The sequence below is a fragment of the Lonchura striata genome, chromosome 17 (assembly GCF_050655825.1).
Source record: "Lonchura striata isolate lonStrDom1 chromosome 17, ASM5065582v1, whole genome shotgun sequence".
NCBI lineage: Eukaryota > Metazoa > Chordata > Aves > Passeriformes > Estrildidae > Lonchura > Lonchura striata.
The window spans coordinates 1052540-1077684 of NC_140719.1; the positions used below are offsets into that span (position 1 = coordinate 1052540).

At 58.1% G+C, this 25145-nt stretch overlaps 1 protein-coding gene across 7 annotated transcripts; it reads right to left on the minus strand.

The window, feature by feature from the left end:
• Positions 1 to 634: 634 nt before the first annotated feature.
• Positions 635 to 23247, minus strand: NPDC1 (neural proliferation, differentiation and control 1). 7 transcript variants are annotated; one of them, XM_085593966.1, is made up of 9 exons: positions 23080 to 23247; positions 10329 to 10469; positions 5083 to 5190; positions 4783 to 4956; positions 4600 to 4666; positions 3566 to 3650; positions 3336 to 3415; positions 3136 to 3232; positions 635 to 2232 (listed from the first exon to the last, which is right to left on the minus strand). In XM_085593966.1, exons 1-9 carry the CDS (start codon positions 23171 to 23173, stop codon positions 2155 to 2157), a joined length of 924 nt encoding a protein of 307 aa, XP_085450092.1. In that variant the 5' UTR covers positions 23174 to 23247; the 3' UTR covers positions 635 to 2154. The 7 variants fall into 7 exon arrangements, with proteins under 7 accessions (XP_085450092.1, XP_085450091.1, XP_077644002.2 ...); XM_085593965.1 differs by having other exon boundaries at positions 3019 to 3232; XM_077787876.2 differs by having other exon boundaries at positions 10329 to 10472.
• Positions 23248 to 25145: the final 1898 nt, after the last annotated feature.

Sequence of the window (25145 nt, forward strand, 5' to 3'; positions counted from 1 at the left end):
GATTACTGGGTTGTGGGAGCAAAGGACAAATCTGGGGACCTCAGTACAGAGGAGTGAGTGGGTTCCAGGTTGGGTTTTCCCAGGACTGAGCCCTGGGGGCATCTTGGGTTGTATGGGGTGTGCACTGCCCAGGGCTGCAGCTGAAGACTCCCATGAGAGAAGCATCCTGGGTGGGTGCTTTGGCGGTGAGTCAGCACCCACCTCCAGCTGCTGAAACCTGGAGAGATGGTATCAGCCTGATGGGGGGGGGCTGGCGTGATCAAAGGAACTGGGCTACACACAATGCAGGGACTCGATAGCCCTTATCTGTCATCCCCGAGGTGCTAAGGACCCTGGGTGCAAGAGACGGAGGGGGGTTGGGTGCTTGCTGCAGGGCTGGGTGCGGGGGCTCCATCGGACCTTCTTCTGGAGAAACTTGGCAAATAGACAAGAAAATTATCCCCGGTTCTTTCCGTGCCTGGGAAAACCCTTGGGAAGGGTTTGAACACTCCTCCAGCTGCACAAACAGAATGGCTGCTCACTGTTCCCTAGGGAAGGTTTGAGGACCCACAGCATCCTCCCTCCTTGTCCCCTTGTCCCACCCCACCATCGAGAGGAGCCCCCCAAGCCTCAGGCCCCACACCACACACTTGCATGGGTCTCAAACATGGTCATTTAATAAAATCTCCTTTTAAAAGAACTACAATTCATATGACAACAATGAGAGGTATGGAAGAGTGGCAGCAGCCCAGGGGAGGGGGAGCGCAGGACATGGGGACAGAATCTGTGCCGTGATGGCCTCAGTCAGCCACCCCGCCAGGGATAGGGAATGGTCCCATGCCACCACCACTCACCAGCACATCCCTGCCACTGCTGCCTGCCCTGCCCATGCCTGCCTGAGTGTGCAATGGCTCCAGTGAGTACAACCAGTGACCTGTGGCTGTGACAGTCCACAACAGGGTCTGGACATGAAGCCACTGTGCAAAGTAACCCAAACTGTGTTCTTGGCCTTCCACTGGAGGGGTTCATGGCCTATGTATCCAGGAGGGTTTGAGGAGCAGCACTGAGCTCCAAGCAAGAACATGTAGGTGAGGGCTGGTGATGCTGGATGTGGGCAACAGAGGGGTGCAGGGAGTGTCTGAGGCTTGAAAGGTGCCTGGGGTGGAGCAGTGGAGACTGTCATCTGCCACAGAGAGATACTCAGAAAATGCACAGTGCCAGCCTCCACAGGGATGTTGCCAGGGCATGGGCTCTGTGGGGTTTGAAGCAGCACAGCAAAGCCCCCTGTGCCTTGGCTACACCTCTCAAGCCACCCCAGCTCCCTCCAGTCCTATTCCTTCCTCCCCCACAGCCACATAAGCTTAAAAACAAAACCTGGAACACTTTTTCTGAGCTTTTACCCCACTGAGGCCTGTGGTAATAGAGAGCCCATCCTCTGTCAGCATAGACTGATGTGCGCTCCCAGGCCACAATGGCACTGGGACTGTCCTGAAGACCAGCACTCCTAAAGGGGTCAGAGCACAGGGCAGCATTTGAAGGTGCAGCCTGGGGAGTGATGCCAGTGCCTGCTTGAGCTGCTCCTGCTTCTGCCATTGGCTCCCAGAGCACTATCCTGCTGCCAGTAGCTGCCCATGCTGGGGTGGAGGAGGCAAAATGGGCACTGAAGCCCTTAGTGATGCCACCAGCTCCAGGAAAAGGCTCCATCCCTGGCAGAGGGCTGGCAGACCTGATGCCACACATGAGCATGCCCATGGCCCTCTCCTGCTTTCTGACCCTCTCTCTGGCTCCTTCCCAGCTGCTATGCATCAGCCTAGCTGCAGCTAGGGCAGCAGCCCCCTCCTCAAAGCCACTACAAAGGGACACTGCCACAGCCCCCTCCTTCCCCCAGCCATTTCTGTGCCAAAGCAGCCGCCCCCCTGCACCCGCAAGAGCTGTGAGCAAGTGGCAATGCAGGGACACGATCACAGCAGCAAAGAGGACAAGGACGCTGGAAACGGGGGCGATCCCCCCCCATAGCTGTTAGTGGGTGTTTATTGGGCAGGTGTCGAACAGTCTGGCAGGTCCCTCGGCCCAGCTGTGGGTGCTCCTCCCTCGGCCCAGCTGAGGGTGCCCCTCCGGCACGCCGCCCCGCTGGGCAGGCCACGGGCACAGTCTTGGGCGCAGGAGATGGGCTGGTTACTGCTGCGACTTGGGGTTGGAGGGGTGTAAGGAGGAGTCGTCAAACAGCGGGTTTCTCACTTCCATTTCTCCGGTCTGCCGTGGTGGAGGGAGAGGGATAGGAGAAAGAAAAGGCGGAAGGTCAGAAAGCAGTTGGGATTCAGCTGCCCCATTCCAAGGGGTTTGGGTCTGAACTCCAGACCAGCAGGGAGGAGGGAGAGGATGGGGACAACCGAGTGGGCTGCAGTGACAAACACCAGGACTCCCATCACCCTGGAAAGGTGCTGCCACCCTGGCAGGAGGGAATGAGGTGGGGTGATGTGTAAAATCCAAGGTCTTGGGTGGGATGGGACCCCACCGCTGGTCTGGGGACCCCAGGGCAGCAGTCCTAGCCTGGCTGGCAGGAACAGAGTTTCTTCTCAGACTGGGGACCCCAGGACGGCCCCTTCAGCGTGCCTGGCAGGAATGGAGTGCCCTGCCCAGACTGCCTGCCTGCGATCAAGTGCCCTTTAATGGGCCTGTAAAGACCCACTGATGACTCTCGATCTGGGCCCTGATGGCCCCGCTCTGCAGCTATTACCATGTAAAAGGCTCCTCTAAGTCCCTTTGTGCTCTTTGTACCCTGGGTTGTTATGAGCTGCCCTTCCCCGAAGTCCCCCTGCTAGCCAAGACACAAGGACGAGCCCCCCCAGTCCCAGTGCCCAGGAGTGGTGACCATATCCCTGTCACCACAGGCATGGTGGGTCAGGCATGCCAAGGTCTGCTCTAGTTATCTGCTCCCAAGGAAAGTCTTGTGCCAGGACATGCACTCCTGCCCGCTGGAGAGCTTCAGTGGGAGCTGGCCAGGGACATGGGGGGAACAGAGGGCAGAGCTTGGACCACCTCAAAGTTTGATGAAGAACATGTGGAAAAGGCTCCTCGCACAGAAGTGCACGTCCCAGGCACATGTTGGACACTCCCACATGCACAGGGACCCCTGGCTTTCCTGCACCAGCATACCGGAGCCAGCCCAGGGCACTCGTACACCGTGAAGTCCCCATCCTCATTCTCCTCATCAGATGATGCTGAGTCCGGCAGCTTGGGTTCCTCTTTATGCCTGGGGGGAGGAAGATGTAGAGAGGAGGTGAAGCCCAGTGGGATGATTAGGACCATCACACCAGGTAATGGCAGGATACCCTGTCTGCTACCAGGCTGCTTACTTCTCCAGGCAGAGCATCTGCTGCTTTTGGTGCTGGTAGTGGTACATTTGGGCACTCTGAGCCAGCGTCTTGTCCCCAGGCTGTGGAGAGAGCAGGAACAGCTGTGTAGATTGGGCTTTGGAGGGCCCCAGCCTGGCTGGTGGAGGGTCTCCACCATGTGGGAATCCCTCCATCAGAGCACTGAGGCCCGAGTGCCAAACACCCCACAGGGAGGGGTATGGGCGCCTTACCGAGATCTTGTCATAGGGCAGGGGACTGGCTACTCGCTGGGCTGAGTAGTCTGCTTTCTGTGCCAGCCTGACCTCCTTCTGCAGCCTGCCAGGGAGGGGCATTGGAATCAGGGAATTACTAAGGTTGGAAAAGTTTTCTAAGATCAAGCCCAACCATTAACTCAGCACTGCTAAAGCCCACAACTAAACCACATTCCCAGCTGCCACATCCACATGTGCCACATCCACATGTTTTTTGAACACTTTTGGGGATGGTGACTCCACCATCTCCCTTGGCAACCCTTTCTAATGCCTAATGCCTGACCATCCTTTACATGAATCTTCCCTAATATCCAACCTAAATCTCCCCTGAGACAGCTTGAGGCCATTTCCTCTCATCTTGTCCCTTGTTCCCTGGGAGCAGAGCCTGACTATCCCCTGGCTGCCCCCTCCTGTCAGGAAGTTGTGCAGAGAACGACTGTCGTTCTGAGCCTCCCTTTCTCCAGGCTGAGCCCAGCCGGCTCACTCAACTGCTCCTCATAAGACTTGTGCTCCAGACCCTTTGCCAACTCCATTCCCTTCTCTGGACATGCTCCTGCCCCTCAATGTCTTTCCTGCCATGAGGGGCCCAAAACTGAACCCAGTATTTGACATGCTTCACCAGCACCCACTGTGGGCACAATGACTTTTCTAGTTCATCCTAGAGGATGTGAGGAGCCATAGGAGCAGACGACTCCATTCAGGAGCCAGTGACCCTTGGAGGGTCAGCCCTGTTCCCTGTGACAGCAACCATGACAGGCATAGCCACCTCCATCCCACAGGGCCTGGGCACAAGGCACCAATGTGCTGGCAGTGTCAGCACCCAGCGCCACAGTGATGCCCACACCAGGTGCCATCTGCTCTGGCACGGAGGTGTCTCACTACAGCCCTAGCCAGCTGATGCCACACCCTGGGGGGAATATTGCCTCTCTTCCAACCCCTCATGCCTGGGAAGCATGGGAATACACTGCCCTGGGCACAGGGTCACTGAGGGACTGTCAGCAGCTCCAGCTCACCTGCACCAGCAGATAGCCGCCACGATCAGCGCTGAGATCCCGGCCACTGTGCACACCACAATCAGCCCTGCACAGGTGGAGAGGACAGCAAGGGACAGCAGGTGAGCTAGCAGCATGGTGACACCAGCCCATGATTTCCTGGTGAGGGTATGAAATCCCTTCCTCTGAGTCCCAGGGTCTCACCGAGCACCATGTTGTCATTTTCAGTGATGGGGGATGACTCCACCGGGTACTTCTGGACCGTAGCAGTGGTGGGGAGGGTGGTGGCTGCCATGGTGTCAGCGGGACCCGGCTGCAGATGCCCCTCTCTCAGCCCACTGGCCACACGATGTCTGCTGCTGCTGGGCACTAGGGTGGCTGTGGGAGAAGACAGAGCAGTGGTGAGTGGTGCCTAGGCAGCTCTAGAGGGCAAACTTGCCTGGGGTGCAGGGTCTGGCTGCCATGGGGTCCCTGGCACCACTGGGAACAGGGATGAGCACTTACTCCTGGGTCTGCTGTCCTGTAGCGGGTGGTGGAGAGGAGCCTCCTGCCTGGCCAGCACATCCGCAAGAAAATCAATTTCTGCCTCCAAGCTGGGAACAGAGGTCCGTCCTATGGGAGAACGGGTGTGAGACAGGCACTGTGGGGTGCAGGTGTGTGCCCACCCCCAGGGTCAGACCTATACCCCCAAGAAGGGGCTCCTGTCCCAGCTCCAGCAAACATGGGTGGTGTTCAGTCTGAGGCCCCTCAGATGCAGCTCTCCAAAAGCTAGGACCTTGCTCTTTCAGTGGGATTTTCACCCCACAAATGCTGGAGGATCAGGAGAAACAGCGTTTGCCCTCGTGCCAGAGGCAGCAGGTCCCACAGACTCTGTAAGAGAGGGCAGGGTGCCAGCACCAAGTGTGCAGGACCTGCCCTGTGTCCTTGCCCCTGGGGTCACACAGCAGCTCCGAGTGAGGAGGGATGGCAGCTGGACCAGGACAGATACTCCCCAGCTGCCCTGATTTCTCAGAGGTGAGGGGTAGGAAGCTTCAGCACAGTGAGTTACAGTCAGAGTACACCTGGTTTCACCCCAAACACTGGTTTTCACCCCAAATTCACACAAATCTTTTATAGCTCAGGGTGGCTGGAGCCACCCCAGAGCAGGGCTCAGCTTGGCTGTTGAGCAGAGCATGGGAGCCCTTGATCCAGTAGAGGAGTTGGTTCCTGCCCAGCACCTGGTGGGATGCAGCTCCTTTGGGAGCCCCATGCAGTGAGGGATGTACCCCCAGGGGCCGGCCCCAGCAGCATCTCACCGGTGGCTGCCCAAGCCCATGCCTCAGCACAGTGCCCACCAGGGACATCTGCCCATCAGGGGGCTCTTGCAGCATCAGGCACAGGCAAGACTCCCACTCTGGCCTGAGGTGACAGCACTGCAGCAAGAGTGGAGTCACTCTTCTCAGGCTCATCAAGCAGAATCCAGCTCTGACACTCACCACTGCTTTTCACAGGATTAAACTCAACTTCAAAGGCAGTAGACATCCCTGTCCCCATCTCAATCCCCATCCTATCTCTGCTTCCTTTTCCCATATTCAGACTGTCCCCTCAGAGAAGCCCTGGGGCCTAAATCCAGACACACTAAGGCAAGGTGGTACTGGCAGCTTGATTCTCAGATAATTCAAGGTTATAACAGTTACATCTCCTCTGGAATCTGTCCTCACATTCAGTGTTTGGAAATAAACCCTGATTCCCTCTGGAGCTGTGCACAACCGCCACCTTGCTGCTCCATGACTCAGAGCCACATGAGCAAAAAAAATTTAAAAGGGGGACACTCTTGCTTTAAACAAAAGCACCTAGAGTCATTGTCCCTACATCCTACATGCCCTTGTGTCCCCAAATTGCCCCCAGCCTCCTACCGTTGGCTAGAGCCCTGGGTTTCCCTGGCTCTTTCCACCCTGTTATTTCCATCCCAGAGCACCACCATGGTCAAGTGGTGCCAGGTTGGGGCTGTGCCAGTGCTGTGCCCAATAGGTGAGTGCCATGGTGACAAGGTGCCAGCATGGGGCCAAGGTCTCCCAACAGGCAAGGGAGTTGGCATGGGACCCAGTGTGACAGCCCTGTGCCTTAGGGGAACATCCTGGTGCCCAGGATGGGGATAGCCCTGAGCCAGGCAACATCCTCATGCCAGAGTGGGGACATTTGGCTCTAGCTTGCCTCTGCATTCTGGGAAAGGTCTGTCCCCATAGGGGACAACCCTGTCCATCCCTTGTGTGCCACCACCAGGCTGTGCTGGTGTTGGATGTGATGTGGCTGGAAAGACAAAAATAAAGTTGAAAAAGCAGCCAGAGCAACTGCCAGGTCCCTCAGCCTCCCAGCCTGTGGGAGTGTGTGAAGTGGCAGATAGGAAACTGAGGCAGCAGTTTGGGGTCCCAGCGTTGCTGCAGCGCATGGGTTGTGCCACTTACCTGCACTAACCAGCTTTATCACCAAATTCTCTTAAAGTGGCTAAAAGCTGCTCACCTCCCATTTTGTGTGGCAGCTAAACCTCACTTATCAAGGAGAGGTTTAGCTTCCACAGCTTTTACCACATATTTGAGGGCACTGAGGGCTGGATCCTTCCAGGCACTGTGGGTGTATGAGATGCTGGCCCTGAGCTGCTCCAGGGAATATGGGGCCGGGGTGAGCCCCAGTTCTTGCCTGACTGCCCCAGGAAGAGGAGCAGAGATGTCCAGGCAGGGCATGGACAGGACAGGGTACAGAGGACATGCCACAGGGGCACTCGGCGGTGCAGGCAGCGCTTTTGCATGGTGCGGGTGCCCCCTCATGGCAGCTGCCACCAGTGCTGCAGCAGGATGGCATGGCCAGGCAGGCACACAGCCCCCTGGCCTCTCTCCTCAGGACTTCCACCTCCTCAGGGTTCAACCCTGGGACACAACCTACCCTGACAGTTTGGGGATACATGGACCAAGGAAAGACACATGAGGCTTCTATCCTGGGCTGAGGAAACCTGTACCTGACAGTGTCCACAGGAGGGCACAAAATTCTTATAAATCCACTAATTTCTATAGTATTGCTCCAGGACAGCTGATGTCCTCTTTGATGCTGGTAGCACAGCAAGCAGGAAAGGAAGAACACCCATGTCTGTGAGCTGAGGCTCCTTTTCCCAAAGTGCTTCCTGCAGCCCAGTGGGGCTCCATGCTGGTCAAGCAGAAGCAGGGATGAGACCCACTATCTCAAAGCACATCACTCAAACCCATCACAGCACAGACACATGCAGAACCATGGAATGCGTGGGATTTTGAGTGGCTCAGAGCCTTGTGCAAGACAGCAGCAGCCAGGTGCAGGCAGCCAGCTGTGGGATGCAGTGTACCCAGTGTACTCAAGTTTCATGCTCCCATCTCACCTCTGTGCTGATGCTGTGCCAGGTGTGCCGAGAGCCCTACACATAATGGCAGGAACACTCACATGCCCTCCTGAGACCCCAAATGGTGCTTTTCACTTCAAAAAGCTGCTTTTGGGAGAGGATCCCTGGCTCCTGCCAGGAACTGTGGGGATAGCACAGTGGCAGGACCTCAGGATTGTCGTCATCAGCAGTCACAAGCGGCTCAAGGATGTGTAACCCTTTAAAGGGTCTGCCTACATAGCAAAAGGGCTGCACGGGTATTCCCTTTAAAGGCTTAGGCATCCTTGGGCTACAGCAGTCCCGTTTGCCTTGCATCTCCCCTTAAATGCAGCTATCACAGCCCCTCTTCATCCTCACAGCCCTCTCCAGTGCTGCTACCAGACAAAGGAACAGGCAAGATGAGAAAGAAAGCCCCCATGGAAAAATAAATGGTGCCTCCCTGCCAAGAGAAGCTGGGCATCCTCAGAATGCTAAAACAGGGGATATGGGAGGGGATCCCACTTTTTATTTAACACAGTCCCCACACTTTTGCTGCCACAAGCTAGTGGCATTGCTTGGGACGACAGGATGGGACTGGGAGAGACCTTGGTGTCACCATCCTCCCATGGTGGTGGTAGAGGATGGTACCATGGTCCTGCATCTCTCTGCATAAGGATCCAACTGTGGTTACATCCTTCCGAAAGGAGCTGGGTTGCTATGGAGACGCCAGCACATGTTCAGCCCTTGCGAGAGGGGAATTTGCTCAACACTTCACATTAAAAAATGAACTATAAACAACTGCTAAAGCTATTCAGTGCCAGTGGAAGAAGAGCCTGTGGCAGGGGCGCTGACTGCTGTCAAATGCCAAGTCTACACCCTATTCCTGTGCCATCCCCCTCTTATCCTCCCAGCCATCCCTCTCAGGTCTTGCTTTGGGGGTCTCCCCTCTGATTTAAAGAGTAATTCTCCTGCCAGGAGGAATGGCACTGAAGGCATGCTGCGTTCTGATATCTTCCATGTACCTACCTAGGCTGAGCGAAGGATATCTACAACTGCACCCCAATAAGACCCTGAACATGCTCAACAGCATAAAGTGATCCCTTAAAACCCAGAGGACCTCTCCATGTCTGCATGGAGCTCAGATGCAGGGGGAGCTGCTTGCCTGTTTCAATGACCAGTGCTTGTCCATCCTGCCTGGCATGTGGACAAGCCACCCTGCATGTTTTTAGAAGCTCCCCAGGAGTTAGGAACCCCTTAGCAGGAGACTTTTGGGGGCAGTGGGAATGAAGAACAGGTGGAGAAGGGTGGGCTGGGAGAGATACCAATACATTCTGCACCAGGAGGTGCTCCAAAGTACCTTTCATCCAGGCAGTCCCCAGCAGAACCTACCAGGAACAGCCTGAAGGCGTGGCCAGTCCTGGCCTCTTCCCCAGCCACAGAGTCCACTCCACTTTATAGCAATAAATAATTGTGTGGAGCCATAATTATGGTCTTAACTCACCTGCGAGATGAGCCCATGATAAGGGGGCACAGAAATAGCTCTGCCACAGCTTTCCAAGCTGCATGAAGAGTTGACTGTCACACCAAAAAATGCCTATGCCTGACCTCTGGCACTGTCTTTGCAGCTGAACCAGGGGCACAGATGCCAAAGCCGCATTGGGAGCACCCTTCAAGTATTGCAGTAGTAGTGGGATGGGTGACCATGGGCTGCTGCACCCAGGCTACCACAGCTCTTTAGCTCTTTAGACCCCTCATGAATGGAGCCAGGAATAACACCCAGTATGACCCTCAGTGCCTGGTGTGCAGCCAAGGAGTGGTCCTGCCTGTCACAGCTGACTGCAGCCCTCCCAGGATCGATGCTGGGCATCACCCAACGCAGAAACAGCAGTCCTGAACCACAGGCCAATATCTCAAACCAAAGGCAATCAGGCACTGAAATCCCAAACACTGGCACCAGCTCAGCCCTGGGATGGGTGAGGCCATGGGCAGCATAAGTCACCGCTTGGTGTGCTGAAGGCGGCTCCCCTGCTCCTGCAAAGCCTGAACCCTGGAACAGCCAGGCAGGCCCTGGAGATCCCCAGAAGCTGCGTGTCCTACTCCTGTCCTTGGAGGTCCTAGGCTCCCCATGGTGCTGACAGGGCCAATCATCAGAGCAGGATGCAGGTAGAGCAGGATGGGGCTGCCAGCACAAAACCACCCCCCCAGCTGAGGCGAGTGGGGTAAGAGGGAGAAGAGCAGCTGTCCCCACAGAGATACAGCTGCCATGGAAAGAAGGAAGGGGATGGGGTACTGCTGGGGTGGGGGGCTGTCCTGAGGCACAGAACCTCCCAGATCTGCAGAGGTGCAGTGTAGGTGTGCAGGCAGAGGGGTGGAGGGTGGGTGCACCTACCACTGGGTGAGAGCTGCTTCTGGACACAGCGCCCACGGTCGTCCTCCTGGAAGGGGGGCAGGCAGGGCCCACAGACACCTGACCCCGGTGGGCAGAACTCCCGGCGCTGCAGGGCACAGTCCAGGCTCCGGGGACAGGACGCTGCTGTGGGGACAGGACAAAACAGCTCAGAAGGAGGAGAGGGGTCAAACATATCCCCAGATCTATTAATGGCTTTTTGGAGTGGGACCCAGCTGCCCCGGCCTGCCCATGGCTGCTCCTGCTGCAGCTCCCAACTATCAATGGGCTTCGCCACAGCTGCCCCAAGGCCCCGCTTTGCCTCAACAAAGCCATTACCAGCTGGAATTAACCATGAGGAGTTGGATTCAATGATCTTCATGGGTCCCTTCCAACTTGAAGTAGTCTGTGACTCCATGACATGCACAAGGCAGTTGCAGTGATGAGCATGCAATGTCCATACCCCTCAAGGGTCCCCAGCCCCCAGGGTGTCACCATCCTGTGGGACACAATGTGGGAGGGCTGCAGCACCTGCAGAATCTCCTGACGCTGCTTGCCCTGCATGGGGAGATGAAATCCAACCAGCACAGACTGATGTGTGGTGACTGTCAAATCAAAAGTCCCAAACTCCCCCAAAGCCTCAGCAGAGTGTGACAGGAAGCAGTGGGAGCCAGCCCTCCTGGGCACCGAACTGTACTACAAACCTCACTTGCAGTTCCATGGGGTATCTCATGCCCATATCAGCCCCAGGGAGTCTCTACTCCCTGGGTACATGCATGAGTCCCCCAGGCTCCAGCCTCACCAGCCCACTGTGCCATGGCAGTGCCATCATGGCTGGATCTTCACCCCAGGAGGTGGACCTCCCTGGGGGACACAAGGTCCCTGTGTCCTACATAAAGCTGAGTCCTGGGCCAGGTGATGGTGGCAAACCATGTGCAGAGCTGGAGACAAGTGACATGAAGGGCCAGCACTCAGGTACCACCTCAGGTACCACCTGTGGCAGGGGGCTGTTGGGGGGACACTGGGGTCCTGGCTTTGATGGTGACACTGCTGGTCCTGCAGCAGCTCGAGTGTCTTTCCCTCACAAGCTGGTGGCAGTGTGGAACCAGGTGTCACTCAGTGCACCCAGCCGGGCACAACTGTGTGGGAGGAAGAGCTGGATGGGGCCACAGCTGGATGGGGTTGCACACACTACCTGGGGGTGTGGCACACAGCTGCCCTATTCTGCCCCTCATCTTGCCCTGCACGGCAACACCCGCAGCGTTCCTGCAGGCAGCAGTGGGCAGAGAACAGGACTGTGGGGCTGCAGGGCCAGGCTGGCAATGAGTCACAGCAGGAGCAGGCTCCCAGCACCAGCCCACGCACCCCAATCAGCTCCTGCCAGCCCTTGCCACCCACACGGGCACCAGCACTGGCTACCTGCCCGTCCCTGTACCCGTGCCTGGGAATGGCAACATCAGGGACAGCCCCAGCACACTCCACAGCGAGGGGCACCACAGCTGTGGGGGCTGTCCTGAGCATCCCCAGCCCTGCAGCACACCAGGGGCAAGAAGCCCAGCACCCTGTACACAGTTGAGAGTCCTAAAGAGGACAGAACCGGCAGAACACGAATCATGACAGTTCTGCTCCCCCAGCAAGGGCACAGGAAAGCTATCACCCCAAAGCCTCACAAGTGGGATATGCAACCCCCTGCCTTTGCATGGCCATATTTCACCACCAACTGCTCCCTGTAGAGTGCAGCTGCTATTAAGAATCCCCAGCCTGTGTCCAGGCAACTGCCCACTGCACTTCATGAGGAAGTCATCACCTTCCCCACCTCGGCTGGCACTAGCAAGGATGCACCAACTGTGATTTTAATGCTGGCTGACCCCCACACCAGTCACAGCCGCCTGGAGAGGGTGTGCTCAGGGTCGGGGAAAGTGCCTACTGCACCCATGGGGGCTGGGTTTTTTTGCTGGACTGTTTGCTTCCTGGGAATAGTGTGGGGCTTGGCCATGTGGCTGGGGTGCAATTAGTGCTTAATGGGCAAATAATCAGATGTCTAAGCACAGAAATTGGACTTGGCTCCTGGCTTCACCTCCCCAGCATTACTCTCAAGGCCACTCTGTTTAAAAGACGGGGCAGGAGGAGGACGTGGCACTGTGCAGCCTCAGGCTGGGGACATGTTGCAGTTCCGTGGGGCAGTGGGGAATACACCTGTAAGGCCCCTGTCTGTGCCACAGGCCCATGGAAACACTTCCTCCCAAAACAGGTGCTGCCAAAAGCTGATCACTGGTGGAGGAAGTCACCCCAGTGTGGGTCACTCCTCAGAGCCACCTTGTGAGGAGTGATAGGGGCAGAGCCCTGAGCCAGAGCAACTGGGTACATAATGCCCAGGCTGGATCCCAGTGAAGGCTGTTATCTCTGTTTGAGGAACGAACTGTGCTTGCCCAGCTGTCACTGGCTGCAATTCACAGCTCCCCATATGTCACCAGCCAGTGGCTGGTGAGCTGGCATCGCTGTGTGGGCACCCTGTGAACTGAGGCGGCCCACAGGGGCTTTGCCACTCCCTGAGCCCACCTCAAAGCCCAGCAGTGAGAGTTCTTTGCTGGTGGAAGTGGGCACCTCAGTGCCATGCTAGGTGATGGGGACTGAGCACTCTGTGTGCCACCAGCCAGATGCCACATGGCCACCTCCAGCCCTGACCACTGCCACCCTGTGGGGCCATCAAACTACACTGCCCAATGCTGCCCCACCCTTGCACACTCACAGATTCCTTGGGGCTGGTGTCACCTGTCCAGTGCTTGAGCAGGCAGGTGGTAGGTTCAAACACTGGCCATGGGTTGCCCCTCCTGAACACTCACCCCGAGGCAGGGTACTGGGGCTGGCACAGCATGTTGGTCCCAATTCCACCCAGCTGTGGCCATGCCATGCACCTGTTACCAGTGACAGCATGCCTGCTGCAGCTCCTAGTCTTAGCTCTGCACCTGCAGGGCTGCTGTTGAATCTGGGGAGTTTGGGATCTCTCCACCCCAACCATGGTCCCTGCTTGGCACCAGTGCAGCCCAGCATGGCCTGGCCACAAGTGGGATGGGCAAGGCAGATCCAAGCTGGGGTCCTGCGAGGACCCTAACCCTGCATGGCCCTGCCAGCAGGGCAGTACAGACCAGAGGAGCAAGCAATGAATGATATGGAATGTGCAGCCAGCACCAGACACGGCACAGCCAGGATGGTGCTGTCCAGATGCGCCAGGGGTGTTTGGGGGAGGGGGATGCTCCAATTGCTGTCGTTGCCCTGCCATGGTGCTCAACTCCTGTGCAGGTGGTCAGGGAGCCCAGAACAGCACAACTGGGTTAACCCCTTAAACCGAGCTCAAGCCTGGGCTGAGCTTGGGGTGCTGGAGGAGCCGAGTGACTCCCTGCAGGCAGGACCCCAGCCCAAGGCCAGCGGGTGCATGGGATACAGCAGTTGGCACAGACAGATGCCAGGTGGGCATGAGCTGTGGACACGTGTAAACAGGAACAGACCAGGAGGAAACATGGCCATGTGAGCAGCAAGGCCTCTGGATGTGCTATCCATGGGGGAAAGCTGAGCACACGGCTCCATCCCCAAGGACTCAGCCTGGGGAGAGCTGTGCTGGGCACCCAGGGTGGCACTCAAGACCAGCAGAGTGCTTGTGACAGGGGGTGCCCAGGCAGGGCATAGAGCCACTGGCAGTCACAGACTGGATGGAGCAACTCTTCCATACTCATGCCAAAACATACAGGTGAAAAAGAAACAAAAATAAACCCGAGGAGGACATTGGTGTGGCCAGGGAGGCAGGGACTGCCCCTGCTGCGTCATTGCTGCAGATAGAGAGATAAAAGTGAACGCAAGAGGCTAATTGATTAGGGCCGAGCACTGGTGCGAATGTTTAAAGTTCTGGCAACGACAACACCCAGCCTCCCTCCCAGCTGCCAGCCCCAGTGCCAACAGTGGGAGCTGGCAGAGCCCACCAGGATGGGCTGAGCCTACTGGGCACTGGCTGCACAGCCACATGGGCACAAAGCAGTCTGCCCAAGACCACTGGGTCTGGCCCCTCTGTGGCAGCAGGACATGGCCCCTGGTGGGACACGGGCAACTGAGTGGGGATATCGGGGTTTCTGGGGAAAAGGGTGCAGATCTCACTCCCATGTTGGGCCCTTGCATCCTGGCTGAGGCTGAGGGAAGAGCACAGGAAGGCCATGACAGAGCTCCAGCAGCGGCAGCAGCCCCCACAAGGCCTGCAGTGGTGTGGTCTCTGCCAGCTCCACACCAAGGTCATTCCCTCTCCTCTTTTTCCTCATCCTCCTCCTCCAGCCAGATAATTTGGGAACTGCTGAGGGTCCTGCCTACAGCCTGCCTTCCCAGTACTTCTACTGCCAGCTGGCACTGGCTGTGGCTCCCTCCAGCTCTGTAAAGTGCTCCTGGCTCTGAAGGAGCACTCTGGAGCAGGCCCAGGGCAGGCTGGTGGACAGGCATCAGGCAGGCAGGCTGGCATGATGCCCCCAACAGACCTCAGCTCTCGAGGGCTCGCTTCACCCTGTCCAGAGCCTCCCTGGGCAAGGGCAGTGCTGCTGTCCAGCAGGATCAGGGGTTGCTGAGGCACCCCAGCACCTCACCTGCATTGCCCCATGCCCAGGGATGTGGCTCCTGAAATGAGTCAGTGGTAGTGACTGTCAGCAGCTGCAGTAACAAGGCCAGGCTGGATGCTGTACACACCAGCCACGGGTGACACACACCAAGCAGAGGTGACACACATCAAGCACAAGTGACATGTAGAGTGACTGCAGGATGGACACCTTGCTGGTGGCTGCGACTTGGTGGGCTTTCTGACTCAGCTGCATCCCCCTGCCCTGCTGTCTCTTGCACTAGGAAGCAGGTGGATGGGGACTGGGCTGGACCCCTGGAGCGATGCCCACTCCTGGACACAGCTGGCACCACTGCCCGGGCAGTCCCTGTGCCACTGCCAGCAGCTGCTCACATTACTGCTGTGCTCCTGCCCCTGAAAATGCAGCAGCCAAGCCCCCTCCCACCAGAGACAGTGGAGGAGGGCTCTCTGCAGCGCTGACCCAGCAAACCAGGAGCGGGGGCATGCTGGACACATCACGTCACTGCTGGGAACAGAGCATGTGGCACAGCCACGGCCACCAGTCTGGCCCCATGTCCTGCAGCAGCACCGGTGTGTGCTAGTCCAGCAGTGAGGGAGCAGTTGGAAGTGCTTCTTTGTGCTTCAGCAGATTTGGTCAGGCAGAAGTAACATGCCACCAGCTCCCATCCCTGAGGCCACCAGGGCTTGTGTCCTGGCTCCCAGCTTTGGCTGGTGGGTGATGAGGTCTGGCCCAGCTGGCAGAGATATCTCCAGCACAGTTTCTGTCATGGCCAAGAAACAGTGCCAGCAGCCTTGTGCCACAGGGAACACCCGTAAGGAACCCCTGGGAGCAGTCCCTATCCCTGCACAGCAAACACCTCTACTGCACCCTGCTCCCACCGAGGGGACAGTCCCACTGATGGGACAGTTCCACCAGACACAGCCCCACCCAGGAACTATGGAAAAAGGCTTCATCCTCACCACTCCCCCCACTCCCACCACCTCCCACCTCCATCCTCACCCAGCTGCTGCTGCTTTTGGGCCACCAGCCCAGAGCCCTGGGCTACAGGCAGGCAGTGTGATGGGCACCCATGCTGCAGCCCTGAGGCCATCATGATGGGCTTCCAGAGCTTTGTCCTGTTCCATGTTCAGTGCCCAGGGGGAAAGGGAGGGTCAGGAGGAGCTGAGTCAGGTTCCTGCAGAGGTGGGAAGATGCCAAGCTGGCATCCCCAAACACATTGCCTCCCAACCATTAGTGTTCCCCCACAGCCTGTCCCTGCTCTAGAGGAGCACCCCAAAATCCCAAGTTGTTCCTGTGATTCCAGGCTGGGGAAGAACCAAGCAATCTCCAGCAGGCTGAGGGAATGGAATTTTGTGTCATCATTACTCAAAGCCCTTAAATGGACCAGAAAAATCCCTGTTCCTTGCCCTGGCAGCCTGCCTGCTGTGCAAACAAAACAGCTGGATTGGCAGGATTGTAGGAACAGGAGATAGCACCAGCATGGTTGGAAACAGCTCCAGCAAACCACAAATCCAGACCCCAGCAGAGACTAGGCAGAGCCAGGAGGTATTAGAGAACATGGCTCTCCTTGCCTGTGGCCGGTGAAGAAGGCATCATGCCAGTGAGACCCCCGCACCCCCACCCCACCCCACCCCACCCCAGTATCCCAAAAATCCCGGATCCTGACAGCCCCAACTCCAGCCCTGCAGAGGCTGCCACACCCAGGATGTGCACCACTGCATCCCCTCCTGTATTCCTGCTATACCAGGGGATCTCCAGCCACAAGTGGCTTCAGATATTCAGGAACAGAAGAAATAATTTAAAAAGGCAAAAGGAAAACCAGGTGCCATACGCCATTCCCCCAGTCCTACCCACCCAAATCTGCCACTGGCTTTGCTTCGCTGCATGCACACCCACCCATGCTAAGGGCCCCAATGCCACCAATGCCACCCCATTTCAATGCATCTGGCTGCTCTTTTGCAGCCTGAACCACCCACTTTAAGTCTTGTTTATCAGGTTTTTCTCAAGTAAATACCAATGAACTCTGCACATGCACTGAGCCGGCTGGGTCTGGGGTTGGGCTCTTTAATTCCCTTATTGGGCAGGTTTCCCATCACATCACAAGTGAAGCAGCTGGTAGCCAGGGCTATGGTTCACAGCAAGCACCATCAAGGGGCCTCTCCTCGCACCCCTGAGGTGCTCCAGAACTCTCCAATGAGCAGCGCAGCACAGCACTGTGCTGGACCTTTGTTGTGCCGGCATCACAGAGGATGGGCAGCCCCGGCACTACAGACCCACCTGAAGCACTGAGCAGACTGGAAGGAAGGAGGTGGGGTCCAGCTCTCTCCTAAGTGCATTCCTGGGCACTGACCCATCAGCAGGAGAGCACCCCATGGGTACACACTTGCCCGGTGAGCTGTAGCAGAGCCACAGCCCTGGGTTAGCTCTCTGTGTGATGGCAGGGAGGTGGGAGAGCACAGCCCATCTCACAGCTCAGCACCCAGGAGCTGCCAGGCCAGGGGCCACCACAGCTCAGTCATCTGAAAGCAGCCACAGACTCCCATGCACTCTCACTACTGGGCTGGAAATATCCATCTGAAGCAGCAGCACCACTGCACCCACCAGGGCCAAGATGCTCTTTAGCAAAGCCAAAGCCATCCCACATCATCACCAGAGACATCCTGCAGCCTTTGGGAAAGAGGCACCAGCAAAATTTTGCTGATGACTCCAGCAGCTCAGAGGTGGCATTGTTCAAGGTGAGGATTCTGTCTCTCTGTCCAGCTCCCTTTGTCTAAGTTCCAACCAGCCCATCACCCTGAAACAGATGCCTGGGGACATAGCTCCTCACCCACGGGTGCTGCAGCAGTAGGAGCCAACCTTTATAGCTGTTGGAATATCCATTAGAAGAACAGCCTTTGGAACAAGGGCTGGTAAGGGGATTCTGGGTGGGCACCCTCCATGCTGGTGGACATGCAAGAGCAGAGGCAGGCAGAAGCGCAGGGGCTGCAGCATCCACCTGGCTGGGGCTGCACCCGCAGGTACACCCACACTGACTCAGCTACCACCAGTGATAAAGACCTGCAGGGCCACTGTGTCTCATGGGGCAGAGCCCAGAAACTAAGAGGCCACATCAACACAGAAACTAGGTGTCCATGGGATGCACAGCTGCATCCTAGGGGTGCTGGTGCATGCAGCATCCGAGGGCTTTTGATAAAGGGATGCAGATGGTGCCAAGAGCTGGACCCAGACATTTTGGGGTATTTGCTGCATAGGAAAAGTCAGCTCAGGGAAACCCTCTCCTTCCTAGCCAGGAAGCCAGGAATGACGGCTGCAGGATGGGTCACATTCCAGCAGCTCACCAGGCTGCCCTCTCTTCCAGTTTAGGGCCCTCTCACTCTCTCTGACAGGTGTGAGATAATGAAGTCCCCAAGGCAGAGCAGCTCTTCGCCCACAAGAGAGCAGCCACGGGTGCAGTGGAGACCTGTACCTTCCACAGCTCCTGTCTCCACCTCCACCACAGTCTCCTTTCTATAGGAATGGAACACGGGCCAGGAGCCCAGGGAACCCCGGTATCACAATGAGTCAGGGTCCCTGACAGCACTCAGCTGACATGTCACCTCTCATATCACCTACCTAGTGCGATGGGTTCCCACTCAAACAGCGAATACCTCTCAAAAGCTTTGCCATCCTTTATCTGTGCACAAAGTACCCCAGCATGTGCCAGAGTGTGCATGGGTTAACATGGGTGGTTGCAGCCCAAGTGCTCAAGGGCAGGATAAGGCAGGAACCAGGACAGCTCTGGCTGCAGAGCCGTTTCCTTCCTCCAATTCAAAGCTCACTCCAGGCACTTAACAGCCACTTTCTTCCTGTTGCAATTCTCTTTAGCTCACAAAGTGGCTAATTACAGGCCTGTGGCTGCCATTTGGAGTGGCAGCAGCACTGGGTTATGCCCAGGCACAGGAGGCAGATACCTCAGTGCTGGCAGCAGCACTGGGGCCAAGCCCAAGGGTTTTGGGGCCAGCCAGCCTAGGGAAGCCACTACCCCTCTCAGGGACCAGACCCAGAGCTCTTGGTGGGGACCAACCACCAGGACACAATGTTTAATGTGGGGATAGGACTGATGGCACCTTCTGTACTCTGTGCCCAGGGACCCAGCACCTTGCACATGGGGAGAGGCCATCCCATCAGCCCTCTTGTCCCTGGGCACCAAACCACCCATCCTGTTCACAGCATGCCCATTGCTCTTGTCCGCAGTAGCCCCCATTAACTTTCTCATTCCTGGAGTCCCCACTGTGCTATCACCCCTCCTGTCTCTAGCATCGCCACACCTCTCCTGTCTTCAGCACACTGTCCATCCCACGACCCCTTCTGTTCCCCCTGCCACAGTCACCCCTGATATCCCCCATCATTCCTCTAGTCTCCAGCATCCATCACCAACCTCTGTGTCCCCAGTGCCCTGACCACACTGTCATCCCCTGATGCTGTGCCCCCCCGGAAGCACAAGGCAGAACTAAGCCGATTACCTCCCTTAATACCCCCATGGCCCAGAAGAGACATTTCAGGCAAACATCGATGCACCATCCCGAGTTGTGGGAAGACTCGGGCTCCCTGGGGACTAAGGGATCCCTGGGCTGGGGGACCAGTCTCCAGAGCTGCCAGGAAATTGCAGATCCAGAGGACCCAACCCTGCACAGTGCAAGCAGGCCCCTGGCTCCAGAATCCAGGGCTCCCCACCCTGATCTCCAGCTCTCCACACATGGCACCCCCAGGGTATTGCTGGGGTGTACATGATTTGTGAGTCCCCACAGAGGTACAGCAAAAGGGCTGAGGGACTTTTACCCCATCTCTTCCACAAACTCTTCCTTGATGCTGATTCTGCAATTGGAATTATCAGACATCTTTCCACCCATTCCCCTTCCTCAGGCCTGCAGACAGAGGCCCGCTCATGTCCCTGGCATGGGTACCAGCTCCTTGGAGCCCCGTGGGATGCCTGTGCCCCACATCCCAGCTCCTCCACACCTCAGCTGGTGAGAACCAGCTGAGCACAAGTAACCCCAGATAACAATGCGGAGACATTATCTCCAAGAATAAAACCACATGGGCAGCACTCCAGCTGCTGCATGGAGAAACACTTGGTCTGCACCAGTGTGGCAGAGGACACCCACCACGAGAGGCTTGAAGGGATGGGGTGGCTGAGTGGGACTACTGCTCACCACTGCCCACCACTCCCAGGAGGGATCCAGACAACCTTTCCTGTGTGTCAAGAAAAAACTGCTACCTACAGATCAACTCACAGGATGTTGTGGGGCTGAGATCACTCCCTTCGCTCTGCAGGCAGCCAGGCAGCACCCACGGGTGCAGCACTGGTCCTGATGTCTTGCTCCCAAGAGTGGCTTGGAGCTGCCACAGCTTCAGGGGTCAGCATGGAGATCCCTGGGGCTACTGCACCCACTGCGTCCCAACCCTGTTCCCAGTGCAGCGATCCTACCACAGGCTGAGCCTGGGAACTTCCCAGGGCATGGCTCCTGCCTAGCCATACCCAGCTGGGAAGTTTGAGCAGCACCTGCATCACTGCAGAGCAGGAACAGCCAGTATCAACACCAGCATCTGTGCTCCCACCCACGTCCCTGTGGAGCAGCACAAGGATGAGCAGCAGTGCAGAGCCAGCAGGTCAAACGGGGCCAAATGGGTCACTTGGACTGGAAATAAAACTCAGATTTTGCTGAGCGTCTTCTCCAGATGTCTGGGATGTGAATTTGGCAACCTAGTAACTCAAGAAGTGGAGAGAAATATGGCTGTCACTCATGCTCCAGGAAATGAAGCCAGAAAACGAAGCAAGGCAGGGCCTCTGCCCAAAGCCTGGTATGATGCATAGAGACATGTGGGTGAAAAAAGCCCAGCTGAGGAGCAGCAAGCAAACCTAAACTACCTGCAACATCTCCAAAGCACTCTGCCCTTCCTCTAGCTCGAATCAGGCTCACAGCAAGATGAGGATGTTACTGAGCCACGTGCAGCTGCATCCCAGGAGATGGCATGTGCTGCATGGGCTCTGGGTTGCAGCGCCAGCCAAGGAAAGCGAGGAGGAGGAGAAGAAGGAGATGCCAACTCCCGTTTGAAGAGGCTTTGATGGAGATGCAGAGGCAGGAGGATATGGGTATGGTGGTGTAGGACCTTGTCCCTGGCTCCCTGCCAGTTTCACCACAGAACAGGAGTTGCTCCTGGGCTTGCCAACTCCGTCCCACAGCCACCCCCAGAGAAAGCCAAGCTTGGCCCCATCTGCCCAGGAAAGGCAATTATAAAGTGAGAAGAAACAGCCAATGTTTCCTGTGCCCCACTGCACTCAGAGAAAGGTGGTGGGATTGGGACAGAGACACTTTTACCTGCCCAGCAGCCCAGGGATATTTCTTCAGCCATCCTCAGAAGAAACCTACCTGGAGCTTCCACTGCCACATGCCATACAGCCTCAAACTCCTGGCAATGGGATGCTGCTGCTGGAAACTGTGCAAAGACACTGTCCCCAGCTTCTCTCAGGGGAAAGAAGTTGAGCTGAAAATCCGACCCCACGTGTGCCAAGAGCAGCATCCCATTGCCAGGCTCCTCATGCTCACCTCACCTCCAGCATCCTCCTAGGGCTGGGAAGGGAGGTGAAGGGCAAACTGTCACCATCAGCACTGACAGCACCTGGATACAGCCACCCCAGCAGCACCTCAAGGGATGCGGCCCAACCATCACTGCCAGGCCAGATGACCCCACACTAACCCCTAAATTCAGTAGTAGAGATTATGCTGGATCACTGGTGGCTCATCTGAGCTGCCCGGATCTCCTTCCTCCCATCTCAGGCTGTGTCAGCAGTACCTCTGGATGGGCCACCCCAGCCTTGACTTGTGAGAAGAGGGTGAGTGCAGGAGCATCCCCACCTCTGCCTCCAACCTTCTGATGTAGAAACACACAGACGTTTTGATTCACTGGGAGATTTAAAAATTATTTCAGCTTCTCGCCGTCTCTCAGAGCAGGCGGAAGCATGGCGAGGCCACCAGGCCCCGGTTGACAGCAGGCTGTCTGCCGGCGTCCGCCTGCCCGGCGTCTGCCCTGCTGGGAGCCTAAGAAGGGAAACAATATCGGATCCGCAAACAATGCTGGGAGCCAGGAGGCCCTTCCCGCTCCTGCGCCAGCGAGGTGGAAAGCACCTGCCCGGGCCAGGCCGTACCCAGGCAGGGCCATGGCACCTCCCCGGGGCGGGCAGCCACCACCTTCCCCGCAGGTGCAGCGGGGCCCGGGGCTGCCTGGGGCTGCCGGGGTTTCTGCGCCGTTGTCTGTGCTCATAACAGCCCCGTGCACCCCAGCAGTGGGCACAGAGCAAGGGGACACGGAGCATGTCCAGTGCCAGACGCTCCAGGAGGGGAAATGTCCTAACCCAGACCCCGAAACTCAAACAATTCAAACCTGAACGCCCCGAAACAACCCTTCAGCAGACAGCAGGGCAGCTTAGGGCGGTGCTGCACGGGAGGGCGTGAAGGCCACCCATTCCTTCTGCCACGGCGGAGAGCAGAAATGTCACCGTCATTGGTGTAGCGGGGCGATGATGCGGCTGCTCCCGGGGCAAGGAGGCAGGCGGGCAAACAGGGTTCCCTCCAGCGCAGCCCCCGCCGGCTCCCCGGCATGGCTCGGTCACTGCAGCACCTTTATTTTTTTTCTTTGTTTCGGTGGTGTTTGATGTTGTTTTAATTTTTTCCTACCAATAAGGGTGCTTCATGAGGCCCGCTCTCATGACTGTGTGCTCCTTCCCCACTCCAGGATCCACATCCGTGGGTCCCTTCAGACCCCTCAAACAGCTGCTGGGGACCAGCCGTGCGGCGCTGCCACCCGCTGCCAGGCCCCTGTCTGCAGCAGCGGGCAGGAGAGTGACGGGAGGCGCTGCCCGTCCCCGGGGAGCGCTGCGGGGTGTGAGAAACCCCCGCGGGGCTTCGTGGCGGGGGCACCTCCTATCTTGCTCCACCCAAGAACACGAACACCCACGGATGCTGATCCCTGGTGGGGATGGGGATAATGAGGGAGAAGGGGGGGGCCAACCGCACCAGGGTTCGTCGTGGGAGAGGACACGAACATCCGCGGGGAAAGGGAGAGGACACGGATACGGGGGGGGGGGGGAACGAAGAGGTACTCACCGGCTCGGGCGAGACGCAGACGGAAGGATCCGAGGGTGGTGAGCAGCAACAGCAGCGCTCCGCGGCGGGCGGCAGCACCTCGGGCCGCCACCATCGTCCACGGACACGGACACGGGCACGGGCACGGACACGGACACGGGCGGGCGCGGGGCCGCGGCGGCTGCGGGCGGCGGGGCGGGGCGGGGAGAGGGGCGGGGCCTGACGGGGGCGGGGAGAGGGCCGGGGCGAGGGGCGGGGAGAGGGGCGGGGCCGGGCGGGGCCGGGCGGGGCCGGGGCGAGGGGCGGGGAAAGGGACGGGGCCGGGCCCGGGGCCGGGCGGGGCCGGGGCCGGGGCCGGGCGGGGCCGGGGCCGGGGCCGGGCGGGGCCGGGGCCGGGGCCGGGCGGGGCCGGGCGGGGCCGGGGCCGGGGCCGGGGCCGGGGCCGGGGCCGGGGCCGGGCGGGGGCGGGGGCGGGGCCGGGGCCGGGCGGGGGCGGGGGCGGGGCGGGGCCGGGGCCGGGCGGGGGCGGGGCCGGGGCCGGGGCCGGGCGGGGGCGGGGCTCCGCCGCGTTTGGGCTCCACCCCCGCCGCCTAGGCCCCGCCCCCGCCCCGCGGCGAGTCGCTCCGGTATGGGCGGCCCGGGCGTGCTGGGAGCGCTGCGCCTCGGAGCCCCTTCCAGGGCCTAGGGTGGCTCCAGAGAGCTGGAGAGGGACTTTGGACAGGGGCCTTGAGTGACAGAGTAAAGGGGAATGGCTTCCCACTGCCAGAGGGCAGCGTTACATGGGATATTGGGAAGAAATTCCTCCCTGTGAGAGTGGAAAGGCCCTGGCAGAGGTTGCCTAGAGAAGCTGTGGCTGTCCCATCCCTGGAAACGTTCAAAGCCAGGTTGGATAGGGCTCTGAGCAAGTGTCAGCTGTCTCTGCCATGGCAGGGGTTGGACTATATGACCTTGAAAGGTCCCTTCCAACCCAATTCAGTCTGTAATGCTGTGTTGGGATCTGGTTATTCCCCAGTCCCACATGAATGGCATACACTGGGAGTGAGGAGCTGGGGAATCTCACATGTGGGTCATGTGGCTGCTGGGGTGCTGCTCAGGGTGATGGCTGGAGGTGTCTCATCCCTGCCTGCTCTGCAGCACTGGCACCTGGCTTTGAGTGCTGGGTCTGTCAGACCTCATCTGCAGCCATTGGCTTTGGATGGAGGCATGCACTGCCCAAGCACCCCGTCCCTCCCCAGTCAGAGCCACATTCCTGGGTCACTCTCTTGCAAAACCTCTTTCCATATCCTGTATTAGCCTCACATCTGTAGGGTTTGGTTTTCAACCCCTATGACCTCTTTGGAGTACAAATGTCCCGTCTGGCTGCAGGACAGTGGGCGCTTGGTGGTGATGTGCCTCCACAGCCACAAGCCCCAGAGATGCCACATGGACACCCCGGTCACGCCAACAGCCACGTCCAGCAGGAATATCAGGTTGTCTCTCTTTGGTACAGAGCTCCCAGGCCACCCCAGGGTTTTCCCCATGAAGTCAGGGGATGCTGTGCAAAATCCTGGCATCCAGTCTCTGGCCCCATGCTCTGGGCATAGACCTGAGGCCTTGGCGCAAACACAAATGCCAGGATACTGTATGGGATCTGCTGTCTGGGACCCCGCTGGCCAGCATGTGCTGCCTGATTCTCAGTGTGGGGATTCCCATGGCTGTGCCGTGCTGCATGGCTGGGCTCAGCCCCGGCCGACACACTCCCAGCGGGAGCCCCGTTAGAGCGTCAGCGGTGCCCTGGCAGACTGTCAGCCCACTCTGAGCCTGTCCAAGGAATGCTGAGAGCGAGCTGCCATGGTGTGGTGTGACAGGGATGTCAGACCTGGCTCTGGAAGGAATTGCCACCTGCTTGTGGCTCCTCCTGCCACCATGGTTGAGCAGGAAGGTGCCAGGTAGAGGTAAATGCATGGCATGGGGCATGGGCCATGGCATGGGGCCAGCCATGTTATCTGCTCCCAGAAGAATTGTTACCTCTTAAATTTTTTTGATTCCTTAATTTCCTTGGCCCTTTGCTCCTGTGAAAGGGACTGGGGAAAAAAAAAAAAATCCCT

Bases quoted from the DNA above. Each gene is read 5' to 3' on its own strand.
- NPDC1 (XM_077787875.2), bottom strand. From the start codon at position 23,173: ATGGTGGCGGCCCGAGGTGCTGCCGCCCGCCGCGGAGCGCTGCTGTTG. The intron at 5,191-10,328 runs GTAGGTGCACCC...GTTCTCCCATAG, and splicing joins GAAGCAGCTCTCACCCAGTG to GACGGACCTCTGTTCCCAGC. The intron at 4,667-4,782 runs GTGAGACCCTGG...CCACCTGTGCAG, and splicing joins AAATGACAACATGGTGCTCG to GGCTGATTGTGGTGTGCACA.